The 13,987-nt window shown below is 38.3% G+C and overlaps 1 protein-coding gene across 1 annotated transcript in view; it reads left to right on the top strand.

The window, feature by feature from the left end:
* Window positions 1-13,987, top strand: part of LOC114649336 (calpain-2 catalytic subunit-like) — a 135,022-nt gene that overhangs the window by 25,155 nt on the left and 95,880 nt on the right. The window contains exon 3 of the mRNA XM_051924274.1: window positions 6,988-7,057. Within this exon, the coding sequence (XP_051780234.1) occupies window positions 6,988-7,057 (70 nt within the window). The remainder of the gene's footprint in view (window positions 1-6,987; window positions 7,058-13,987) is intronic.

The following is a 13,987-nucleotide window of genomic DNA, read 5'->3' on the forward strand; positions in this document are numbered from 1 at the left end:
CTCGTCTCACTACCGTCCTGTAGACCTTCCCTTTCACTCTTGCTGATAATCGTCTGTCACTAATTACACCTGACACTCTTCTCCACCCATTCCACCCTGCCTGCACTGTTTTTCACCTCTCTTCCACAATCCCTGTTACTCTGTACTGTTGATCCCAAGTATTTAAGCTCATCCACCTTTTCCAACTCTACTCCCTGCATCACCATTCCATTGACCGTCATCTTATTCACACACATGTATTCTGTCTTGTTCATACTGACCTTCATTTCTCTCTTCTCTAGAGCATATTTCCACCTCTCCAGGGTCTCCTCAACCTTCTCCCTACTCTCGCTACAGATCACAATTTCTTTAGCAAACATCATAGTCTAAGGGGACTGCTGTCTAAATCTCATCTGTCAACCTGTCCATCACCACTGCAAATAAGAAAGGGCTCAGAGCTGATCCATGATGCAATCCGACCTCCACATTGAATGCATCTGTCACTCCTACCACAGACCTCACCACTGTCACACTTTCCACATATATATCCTGTACAACTCTTACTTCTCTGCCACTCCCGACTTCCTCATAAAATACCACATCTCCTCTTGAGGCACCCTGTCATATGTTTTTTTCCAGGTCCATAAAGACACAATGCAACTCCTTCTGGCCTTCTCTATACTTCTTCATCAACACTCTCAGAGCAAACATTGCATCTGTGGTGCTGTTTTTTGGCATGAAACTATACTACTGCACACTAATCATCACCTCCCTTCTTAACTTAGCTTCCACTACTCTTCATGCTGTGGCTCAATGTTATTCCCCTGTAGTTACAGCTCTGCACATCCCCCTTATTCTTAAAATCGGCACCAGTACACTTCTTCTTAACTCATAGCTGTCCTTACTTCCTCCTTGCTAATCCATTACACTTTCTGATTCATTATCTCCATGTCATCCAGCCTTCTCTCTGTCTCATTCTCTTCATTCATCAGCCTCCCAAAGTACTCTTTCCATCTTCTCAACACACCCTCTTCGCTAGTGAGTATGTTTCCATCTTTATCCTTTATCACCCTAACCTGCTGCACATCTTTCCCAGCTCGGTCTCTCTGTCTAGCCAATTGATACAGGTCATTTTCTCCCTCCTTAGTGTCCCACCTCTCATACAACTTATCATACACCTTTTTTTTAGCCTTCGTTACCTCTCTCTTCACTTTGCTCCTTATCTCCTTGTACTCCTGTCTACTTTCTGCATCTCTCTGATTATCACACTTCTTCGTCATCCTCTTCCTCTGTATACTCTACTATACTTCCACATTCCACCAGCAGGTTTCCTTTTCCTCCTTCCTCTGTCTAGATGTCATGCCAAGCACCCTTCTTGCTGTCACCCTTACTCCTTCTGCTGTAGTTGCCCAGCTGCCTGGTAACTCTTCACTGCTACCTAATGCCTGTCTTACCTACTCCTTAAACTCAATCTTGCATTTTTCCCTTTTCAACTTCCACCATTTGATCCTTGGCTCTGCCTTAGCTCTCCTTCTTTTCTTGATCTCCAATGCCATCATACAGATCACCAACCTATGCTGCCTAACTACATCTTCCCCTCCCACCACTCTGCAGTCCTTAATCTCCTTCAGATTGACTCGTCTGCATAGGATATAATCTACCTGTGTGCATCTTCCTCCACTTTTGTACGTCACCCTATGTTCCTCCCTCTTGTTAAAATATGTATAAACCACAGCCATGTCCATCCTTTTTGCAAAATCCACTATCATCTGACCTTCTTTATTCCTCTCCTTGACACCATACATACCCATCACCTCCTTGTCTCCTCTGTTCCCTTCACATGTCCATTGAAATCCGCTCCAATCACCACTTTCTGTCCCTTAGGTACACTGTCCATCACTTCATCCAACTCACTCCAAAAATTTTCTTTCTCATCCATCGCACACCCAACCTGCGGGGCATATGCAATAACAACATTTATTATCTCACCTCCAATTACCAGCTTCATAATCATTACTCTGTCTGACACTCTTTTCACTTCCAAAACACTCTTGACACACTGTTCCTTCAGAATAACCTCTACCCCATTTCTCCTCCCATCCACACCATGATAGAACAATTTGAATCCACCCCCGAAGGGGGCTTTACTCCCCTTCCATTTGGTGTCTTGCACACACAATATATCAACCTTCTTTCTCTCCATCATATCGGCTAACTCTGTCCCCTTTTCAGGCATACTGCCAACATTTAAAGTTCCTACCCTCAGGTCCACTCTCTTTACCTTCCTCCTCTCCCCTTTCCTCCGAGCACGTCTCCCCCCCTCTTCTTCTCCTTCTTCAGACAACAGTAGCCCAATTTCCGCCAGCACCCTGTTGGCTAAGAGTACTGGTGATGGCCATTGTTAACTCGGGACTTGACAGATCTGGTATGGAAATCTTTATTGTTGTCCGCATGTTGATCTAGCAAAATTTTACACTGGATGCCCTTCCTGACATAGCCCTCCCCATTTATCCGGGTTTGGGACCAGCACGAAGAAACACAATGGTTTGTGCATCCCCTGTGGCTGGGTTATTTAAAGAGCTTCTGTAAGAATCCAAATTTCCCCTTGGGGACAAATAAAGTGGCTCGGCCGGGCACAGCCCGAAGAGGCAACGTGGGTCCCCCTTCCCATGGGCTCATCACCTATGGGAGGGGCCAAGGAGGTCGGGTGCAGTGTGAGTTGGGTGGTGGCCGAAGGCGGGGACCTTGGCGGTCCGATCCTCGGCTACAGAAGCTGGCTCTTGGGACGTGGAATGTCACCTCTCTGAAGGGGAAGGAGCCTGAGCTTGTGCGCGAGGTTGAGAGGTTCCGGCTAGATATAGTCGGGCTCACCTCGACGCACAGCTTGGACTCTGGAACCAATCTCCTTGATAGGGGCTGGACTCTGTACCACTCTGGAGTTGCCCCCGGTGAGAGGCGCAGAGCGGGTGTGGGCATACTTATTGCCCCTCGACTTGGAGCCTGTACCTCAAGTGGAGGAGTTCAAGTATCTCGGGGTCTTGTTCATGAGTGAGGGAAGAATGGAGCGTGAGATCGACAGGCTGCTGTCCCCGCGACCCGACCTCAGATAAGCGGAAGAGAATGGATGGATGGATGGTGTTTAAGAATACAATACTTAAAAACAATTATCTTTGAATTAGGCATTAAAATATTTGTCTTTTCATTTCCAAGTAAATAATAAAAACAAACAAGGGTTTATGGCATTGCAATATAACGTAAACGGGTGTCTACAACTTGTATATAGTTGGAGTTGTATAGGGTACATAATACAGTATATCATTATTTGGAATACATGCATTTCATGTGTGTCTCGTGTCTACAAAGATCTGGTTAAGTGTAGGATGAAATGCGAGAAATGCAAGAAATGCTGAACACATACCTAAAGCAGAAATATTTTCCATGTTATACTAATAATGACCTGAAGTGTACAATGTGTGAAGACTTTAGTCCAAATATCAAATAAACACATGCACTTTTATTCAAGAATATAATAAAAGTAAAACTTTACACAGGCTGCTACAGACTGAAATCAAAGGCTTCTTCTTTCTGGGCGCATACACCATCATCATGGCAGTGCTAGATCTAAACAGCAGCATGGCGAATTGTTCACGTACTGAAGTGACTTTAGTTGCAGGTGGAAGTCCAATTTTACTGTATGGTGCCAAGCAGAGTTGCGTTGTGATGCAGCCATTTATTAGCTAGTGAAAGCGCTGTGAAGAAGCTGTCTGATGTTGCGGTCCTGCATTTGTCCAGTCTGATAGCGGTCACGGAACATCGTATCTTTAATTGCCAGTACAACAAATAGTTCTGAGCGGGCATCAGCCAGTGTGCTGCTCTTGTGAAAATAATGGAGATAAATGCCATCAACTCAGAGAGGGACAGGTAAGTTCTTTGTACCACATGAACGTCACTGAGAGAATAAAACTGAATAATTAAAAAACAAGCGCTAACTTATACAAGTAGCCAACGTTTACACTGGGTGTTACAGACTCCAATCAAATGTATGTTTTTATTATATTGTAGAAATAATAATAATAATAACAGCTCTCTACTCAAAATGCGGAGCACCCGGTCTCAAACTCAGGACCTCTCTGCACCATTGAAGAATACGTGTAAAAAACTCTGTTGATTGACATTTGAGATTACATTTTTAACTCATTGACAGCCACATGTAAATCGAATGCTTTTTTTTCTTTGGTTATACTGTATTGGCAGACAGAGGTTATGACTTTGGAGCTAGGTCTGCATACATTGATGTTGCATATTCAAATCCTGTTACTGAAACTATGTTAACTTGAACAAGTCATTTCACCTGTCTGTACTCCAATTGGGAAAACAAAAGAATTGTAGCCAATTGTATTTCAAATGTTGTCAGTCGTCTTGGATAAAGGCATCAGTCAAATTCTAAATAAAAATAATGTTATTAGGGCACTGGAACTGCTTACTCTTGAACATGCTGTACACAACTGTTATTGAGTAATACATTCCTGCATTAGATCAATAATTTCTGCTTTTCCTAGTGACTTGGCTTTTGTTGATGGTCATTGCAAAACAAAACTTTACAGGAAAGTGTACTCTATTGAGTCAGTCAGTCAGTCATAGCCCAACCCGCTATATCCTAACACAGAGTCACGGGGGTCTGCTGGAGCCAATTCCAGCCAGTACAGAGCGCAAGCCAGGGACAAATCCCGGGCAGGGCACCAGCCCACCACAGGGCACACACACACACCAAGCACACACTAGGGACAATTTAGGACCGCCAATGCATCTAACCTGTTTATCTTTAGACTGTGGGAGGAAACCGGAGCACCCAAAAGGAACCCACACAGACACAGGGAGAACATGCAAACTCCACGCAGGGAGGACCCAGGAAGCGAACCCAGGTCTCCTTACTGCAAGGCAGCAGCGCAACCCACTGCGCCATATTCTATTGAACTGAAACAAATAATCAGTAGAAATAATGTGAAATTTGACTATAATTTATTATCATTATTATTTTTATTTATTTGCATTGTTCACTCAAGTACAGTATTCTTTTCATATTGTTGTATGTATTTGTATCTGTTGTATGTATTTCCCCTTTAAAGTCCACAGGTGTGAATGTATATGCAAAAGAAGTGCTTGAAGCTGATATATACATAAGTGCTGATACCCTATGTGTTACACTGAAGTATTAACATAAAGAGTAAGGACTGTGGAGCATTAGCTTCAAGCGTCGCAACACAGTTTCATTTAGTTTCTCATTAGACATTTGAAGTTCCACTATGTAAGACCGACGCTCGTTTTTATAGTATTTAACCATTTTTGAAGAGCCGGGGTTAGAGGGGGGATTTGGTCTCCCTTGGAGTTTGCATCACCACAATCAAAGAAAAGGAATTAGCTGTCAGTCTCACTTGTAGTTTTTGGTGCCAATGGAATGGTGGTCAAAGGAGAGAGAGAACAACCAAGATGAGATCCAGTATGCAAAATAGAACAGCACTCGCTAACTGTTGAGCTTTGCATCTTTCTTGAGCTTCACTGAACTTTCCATTTCACAACATGATTGCGTCTCTTTTTTTCTGCCCAGGACATTTCCCCTTTTTCACTTATCTGTCCACTCAATTGGTTAGTGGTGGTATTCATGTGAACTGCCAGTTAGTTTTCCTCCATTCTTCATTTGTATAAAGCATGCTCACAGCGCAGAGCATGTAAGTTATCATAATATTAAGAAATATTGACAAATAAGTTTATATCAATTAATTTTCTTTTTTTCTGTAATATCACCAATTTTAACTAAATCCTTCAAGGCATTTTTGAGATTTTGGGGTATGTAGGTTTTCTTTTTCGGGGGATTGGGGGTCTGTTACCCCAAAATATCGATACATTGAAATGTCATTTTTTACTATGGATATCTGCTTCCATACATGTGACTTCCTGTCAAATTTCAACTTTTTAACTAGACAGGAAATTGTGTTTTTGTTGATGAGTGAATTAGTGAGTCAATCAACTTTGTATTTATATATACATATATATATATATGAGGGTGGCGCAGTGGGTAGCGCTGCTGCCTCGCAGTTGGGAGATCTGGGGACCTGGGTTCGATTCCCGGGTCCTCCCTGCGTGGAGTTTGCATGTTCTCCCCGTGTCTGCGTGGGTTTCCTCCGGGGGCTCCGGTTTCCTCCCACAGTCCAAAGACTAGCAGGTTAGGTGGATTGGCGATTCTAAATTGGCCCTAGTGTGTGCTTGGTGTGTGGGTGTGTTTGTGTGTGTCCTGCGGTGGGTTGGCACCCTGCCCAGGATTGTTTCCTGCCTTGTGCCCTGTGCTGGCTGGGATTGGCTCCAGCAGACCCCCGTGACCCTGTGTTCGGATTCAGCGGGTTGGAAAATGGATGGATGGATGGATATATATATGTGTGTGTGTGTGCATATATATATATATATATATATATATATATATATATATATATATATATATATATATATATATGTATATATGTATATATGTATATATGTATATATGTATGTATATATGTATATGTATATGTATGTATATGTATGTATATATGTATATGTATATGTATGTATATATGTATATGTATGTATATGTATGTATATATGTATATGTATATGTATGTATATGTATATGTATGTATATGTATATGTATATATATATATATGTATATGTATATGTATATATATATATATGTATATGTATATGTATATATATATATGTATATGTATATGTATATATATATATGTATATGTATATATATATGTATATATGTATATATGTATATGTATATATGTATATGTATATATGTATATATATATATATGTGTATATAGATTAACTGTGTGTTTTACTGGTTTACAGAAACTATGAGTTCAAAATTTAATTCACCGATAAACTACAGTATACTGTTAATTCTTTTAATTGTGAACAATCATCTGTAATTTTGTTTTTATACATTTTTGTGATCTTTTCTTTTAGAAACTACACCGTGATCCACATATTATTGTTGATGGGGCTAGCAGATTTGACATTTTTCAGGGAATAGTGGGTAAGTTGGTTAAATATTACATGTTATTATGGACAACATAGTGCAATACGATATTTAGATTTAGAATAACAAAATAAATAGCAATAAAATTTTTATTTACTGCAGTGATCAAGTGTGAGCATTTTGAAAAGGACAATTTCACTCTTTAAATGCTCATACTTTGACAGTTGGATTATTAGTAATACAACTCTTAATGCTCTTTGATTTTTAACAATAAATAATGTAATTGTGCCATACTTCCTACTTGTATTTAAATATGGTGAGCATTGTACAAGTTACAGATGTGTAGGGGGATCATATAGCTTACTTTTTGAAAATATCACATTAGAGACATATTCAAGCTTAATTTCTATTAGGTGGCATCCAATCCAATTTAAACAACTTAATAAACCGAATTAGCAACTCATTTAAACATATCAAAAATATGCAGCTTGCAACAATGCATCTCAAAAAATATGTCCTATAATGTAAAACTCATTAATTATTCTTTAAATCCTCAAATACTATGTTAATTAAATTACAATCTCAATAAATTGAGTGTTCTCAGATCAACTGTGCTCCAAGGGAATTATTTGTTTTCAACAATTGTTTAATAATTTGAACTTGATTGTTCTGCCTTAACATTTTGTAGAAGTCATCTGACTATTTTTTTAACTGTATTTAATTACTATAGTTCCCAAGAGGTACTATATAATATACACAGTTGTAACTGTATATTACACAGTGCCTTATTTTTGCTAAAATTTTGACAGTGAGAATTTGAATTGCAAGAGAGTGGGGATTTCACTAATAATAAGCCTGCTTAAATCAAATAGGAACAATGACTGTGGTGATCTGGAGCTACCAAAAACCTTTTGGTCACTACTGGAAGATGGCAATGTTAGGCATTAACAGATTGAAGAACAGTTTTCAGGTGCGGTGTTTTAGCCATTAGTCTGGTGGTAAATGTGACAGTTTTTAGAGTTAATAAAAGTGTTTTCAATTTGTACATTTAAATTATGACTTTTAGATTTCAGGAGAGTGCTTTTTAAAATAGAATTCTAGGCATAAGTACACATTATTTAACCATTTTTTGGTTAAGAAACATGTAGTATCTGCTTTGAAAACTGAGTTCAGCCGACTACAGGGGTATGTATTCAAATAAAATCCAGTATTTTTAGTTTTTTTTTTCCTCTGGCCTTTCAATCATTTGGATAAAAACTTTGGATACATCTATCCATATTCCTAACACAATTCTTTGTCACATACTGTATGTATGTTTTCTATAATATTTTTGAAGAGAACTTCTATTCATTTTCTGTACCCATAGTACAGGGTTGTATGGAGCTGCAGCCTCTCCTAGAAGAACTGTACATCTTTAAATGAAACACCAGTCCATCCCAGGGAACATTCTCACACACACCTACACTAACTTGACCTATTACAAGATACTGATTTTTGTAATAGGCGAAATGGATTAACACTTGGTTTACATTTCATCAGGCATTACTATAACATTCTATATCAGACCTGGTGTTGAAGAATAAGCCTTATAAGCCTTTTCCAGGTAAAACTGTGTGTAACAGTCCCTAGCCTACTTCAGAGACAGACCTACTACACTCATGATCTTTGCACTAAGAAGTCAGTTCTGGATATACTGAAAAGAAAAAGCCTATCCTTTGTACAGGGATCTTTTCCCAGACAACACCAGACCTAAAGAAATGCACTGCTCAAAAAACTTAGGGGAAAACTTAATTATTAGAGTCTAATACCAAGTCAGTTAAGCTTCAGGTATATCAATCTATCTGATTTCTTATTCTTTTGCATGTTTGTCACACAAAATGTTTCTGATCATCAAACACATTTAACCATTAGTCAAATATAACACAAGTAAACACAAAATGCAGTTTGTAAATGGTGGTTTTTTATTATTTAGGGAGAAGAAAAAATCCAAACCTACATGGCCCTGTGTGAAAAAGTAATTGCCCCCTGAACTAATAACTGGTTGGGCCACCCTTAGCAGCAATAACTGCAATCAAGCGTTTGCGATAACTTGCAATGAGTCTTTTACAGTGCTCTGGAGGAATTTTGGCCCACTCATCTTTGCAAAATTGTTGTAATTCAGCTTTATTTGAGGGTTTTCTAGCATGAACCGCCTTTTTAAGGTCATGCCATAGCATCTCAATTGGATTCAGGTCAGGACTTTGACTAGGCCACTCCAAAGTCTTCATTTTGTTTTTCTTCAGCCATTCAGAGGTGGATTTGCTGGTGTGTTTTGGGTCATTGTCCTGTTGCAGCACCCAAGATCGCTTCAGCTTGAGTTGACGAACAGATGCCGGACATTCTCCTTCAGGATTTTTTGGTAGACAGTAGAATTCATGGTTTCCATCTATCACAGCAAGCCTTCCAGGTCCTGAAGCAGGAAAACAACCCCAGACCATCACACTACCACCACCATATTTTACTGTTGGTATGATGTTCTTTTTCTGAAATGCTGTGTTCCTTTTATGCCAGATGTAATGGGACATTTGCCTTCCAAAAAGTTCAACTTTTGTCTCATGTCCACAAGGTATTTTCCCAAAAGTCTTGGCAATCATTGAGATGTTTCTTAGCAAAATTGAGACGAGCCCTAATGTTCTTTTGCTTAACAGTGGTTTGCGTCTTGGAAATCTGCCATGCAGGCCGTTTTTTGCCAGTCTCTTTCTTATGGTGGAGTCGTGAACACTGACCTTAATTGAGGCAAGTGAGGCCTGCAGTTCTTTAGACGTTGTCCTGGGGTCTTTTGTGACCTCTCGGATGAGTCGTCTCTGCGCTCTTGGGGTAATTTTGGTCGGCCGGCCACTCCTGGGAAGGTTCACCACTGTTCCATGTTTTTGCCATTTGTGGATAATGGCTCTCACTGTGGTTCGCTGGAGTCCCAAAGCTTTAGAAATGGCTTTATAACCTTTACCAGACTGATAGATCTCATTACTTCTGTTCTCATTTGTTCCTGAATTTCTTTGGATCTTGGCATGATGTCTAGCTTTTGAGGTGCTTTTGGTCTACTTCTCTGTGTCAGGCAGCTCCTATTTAAGTGATTTCTTGATTGAAACAGTGTGGCAGTAATCAGGCCTGGGGGTGGCTACGGAAATTGAACTCAGGTGTGATACACCACAGTTAGGTTATTTTTTAACAAGGGGGCAATTTACTTTTTCACACAGGGCCATGTAGGTTTGGATTTTTTTTCTCCCCTAAATAATAAAAACCATCATTTAAAAACTGCAATTTGTGTTTACTTGTGTTATAATTTGACTAATGGTTAAATGTGTTTGATGATCAGAAACATTTTGTGTGACAAACATGCAAAAGAATAAGAAATCAGGAAGGGGGCAAATAGTTTTTCACACCACTGTATACTAACTCATTGATGCACAAATTAAAAAGAAATAAAAATACTAGTCAATAAGACTAGTCTGCAAATGTTTTCTGTATTAAATGAGAATGAATAACTGAATTTTCCACCCATTCCCTTAATTGCAACTGCACGTAGCATACAGCAAAGGAAGTACAGAAAAAGTCATTGTTGTAGAATCAGACTGGCCAAAAACATAATGCTCTTCACAGCATACTTTAGATTGAAATGAATACATTATTAAACTTCATGAGGCCACTGTCAGTAAACTAAGCTCAAGTGTTATCATGCCTTTAGCAGAGATTAAATAACTGTAATCTGCTTGAATACACAGCTCATAGAGATTGCACTGCTTACATGGTGAACTTTTATAAAGGTGGCTGTTTTCTACCTTGGTCTTACTATCATTTGACGTGCAAACTAAAGCTCTCATCTTTCCTTTGAAGTGTCAGGAAAAATACAAATTTCTAGGCAATCAAGCTTTAAAGGAATTTTGTTAGCCAGAAAGCTTTTGATTATGAAAAGAAACATCACTATTAAGCTCATTTTGCTGGACTTCTCTTATTGGCTATCTCAACAGATATGTAAGCTTTTGAGGTAGCTCAGGCCCCATCTTCAGGCAGGTTACAACCTGCTTGACTTCTCATTGCATCCATAACGGCTAACATGGTACAACACCCTTCTTATACGGTAACCTGTAAGGCTTAGAAATTATCTGACATGGAGACATTTACGGAATTTTGAAACAGATTTAATAGCGGTGAAACATTGATAAAAAGAGAATAAATCTTCATAATTTGGTATAAGGAAACTTTAGAGGTAACCATCTTTCATTCCTTTTGTATTTTTGATTGCAGATGGTTATGGGAAAAGTACAGCTATCAACCAATATGACCCACATCATAATTTTAATTGTGCCTCATAATAAAGCAATCAGCTGGAAAACAATAACTGACAATCAAGATTAATGGGTAGAGTGAGAGACAATAATTAAAAATATGGTTTGTATTCATGAGTTCTGCATTTTCATGCCAATACTGAGAAGCCACCAAACTAGGTTTTTCCCAGAAAATTACTTAATATTTTCAACTTCAATATGTTCGGATAGGATAAGTAGTATGTGTGTTGTTTCTCATAGGATACATCAAGTGCAACTACTATCTTGCAGTTTACTGATACTACTTCTGCTTTCAGAGTTGAGGTGTAAAATTGTAATATCTGCCAAGGTTGAATTCAGCAATTTTTTTATACCCACCATATCCATCCATCCATCCATTATCCAACCCGCTATATCCGAATTACAGGGTCACGGGGGTCTGCTGGAGCCAATCCCAGCCAACACAGGGAGCAAAGCAGGAAACAAACCCCGGGCAGGGCACCAGCCCACCGCAGACCAACCATATCCATTTTGCTGATTTATTTTAATTTTATAATTAATATAATTTGAAGGCCCTTGACTATTATTTCTATACAGAACATTTGCAATTGCTAGTTGTGGAAGAGGGATTCAGTGTCATCATTAAGACTATTTTATAATATTGGGCAACTCAAGACCTTTTTGCCAATTTCATAAACACTGCAGAGCAGACATAGAAATTGTCTGTACAGGTCTGATGATATTATTGGTGATTGAAAAGCTGAACATCCTTTAGTTAATTATTGCAGGGAGGAAGGGAGTGTAGCTAAAATAGCTATTGCTTGCTATGTAGGAAGCAAATGCAAAATTTTGACTAATATATGTATTTGCTACAGGGTGTTTTACTTTACTTTGGTTTGCAAAGTGCAAACAAGCTTTGGAAAATAGCCTATTTTGGGGCTTATGATGGAGTGAATTTTTCTTTTTGTACAAGGTGATGCTCATTGATAAGTGGGTTATCACTGTCACTGAAGTGTTTTCATCAGACTGACTGACCCACAAGCAAAGTTTTACATCCAAAATTCTTGTTTACTGATCAACCCACAGTATATCCCTTTCTTTGCATGTAAACTCGAACTGTGGGTAGTAACCAGAAAGGCAAGATAGGGTGAATAAATGAGCAAGACTAGAGCGCATGTGGTAGAAATGTCTGATCTTCTCAAAGCTGTGATAGTAGTCCCTATCACTGCATCAATCAACTACTGAACAATTAGCAATGGTTATATAAAGAAAGACAATGTATTATTGACTCTCCCAAAACATCAAATTAACTTAAATGTAAAGGTGAAAAAATGACAAAAGAAAAAGTATGCCACATTTAAATGAGTAAAGCAAAGAAGCTTAGCATATATGCAAATTAGTAACCAAAAAATAGACACAAATCTATGCAAAACATGCCGACAATACAGTCAATATGATGAATTTAAGCAATTCATATTCTTTGTTGGCAGTTTAAGAAGTTGGAGGATACAAATAAAAAAAAATGAAAAGATGCAGAACAGCACCAATTTAGAATAAATGCTCTGTTTGACCAATGCAAAGAAGAGCAATTTTCCTTTGTTTATATAACATCTAACCATATTAACAATAGTGTACTTAGTTTGTGTTACAATATACTAAATTTCCTATACTAATAGTAAAATATACTAGGAAAAGCTCCGTTTATTTAGGTTTAATCAAGTGCTAAAGAAGGCAAATTACCTTTGAATAATTCTTTGTTTTGTGGGTGTACAGACCTTTCTATTAAAACTTTTTTGAAATTATTAAACTTAAGAAATTACCATTTATTTCTTATATCTAAACATTACAATTTATAAAATCTTATCAAAATTGAAAAATGTATGAAACAATTATTCTTGATTTAAGACTTTACACCAAGCATCATTGCAATTTCATTATGGCCGTGCAGACTTTTGATATTCATTAATTTAAATGAGAAAACCTGACACAGAATTTAAGTTACTCTTGTACGTGGAGTTGCAACATGTTTGCAGGATTTACAGGACTGTATAACAGTCCTAGTGGATTCTGACATACACAATGTTTGTACTCCTGCTGAGATGGTTTTAGTAGCTAATGGAAAGGTTCCTGAATGCCTTCTACTGGAGAGAATCATTCAGCAGACTCAGGGTAGCGCAGAGGTTAAATATTACATGTAGTCTGGAAACTCCTGAGAACACACAGAAAAGAGTTGTACTCTAATCCTGGGGAAAGAGAATCCATTTGCTAGTTTGCTACCACTTCTCATACCAAGACAATTGTTTAGGAAATACGAAGATGCCAGTTAATTATGGCAACACAGCAGTTAGTGATGATAGTTTAAAGTTCTGGGTCTATCTTTTTAGCTTGCATGTTCTTTCTGTATCTGTATGGCTTTTATACCACATTTCCAAAAATGTCCAGGTTACATTGACTAGTGAATTTAAATTGGCCAGATATAAGTATTTGAGCTGGTTTGTCCCATAACAGGCTTGTGGTCTTTGTTGCTGGGATGGCACTGTTGAACTAAGCAGTAAGCAGAATTATTCTTCTTGTTCAGCAAATTTCAATAGAGTTGTCTATAATTTATTTATTTTTTTGCTTTATGCCTTATTTATCTTTTTTGCCATGTAGTAGTAGAGTGATGTGCAGTGTTAGCCATTTC

This window comes from Erpetoichthys calabaricus, chromosome 3, assembly GCF_900747795.2.
Source record: "Erpetoichthys calabaricus chromosome 3, fErpCal1.3, whole genome shotgun sequence".
Lineage (NCBI taxonomy): Eukaryota > Metazoa > Chordata > Cladistia > Polypteriformes > Polypteridae > Erpetoichthys > Erpetoichthys calabaricus.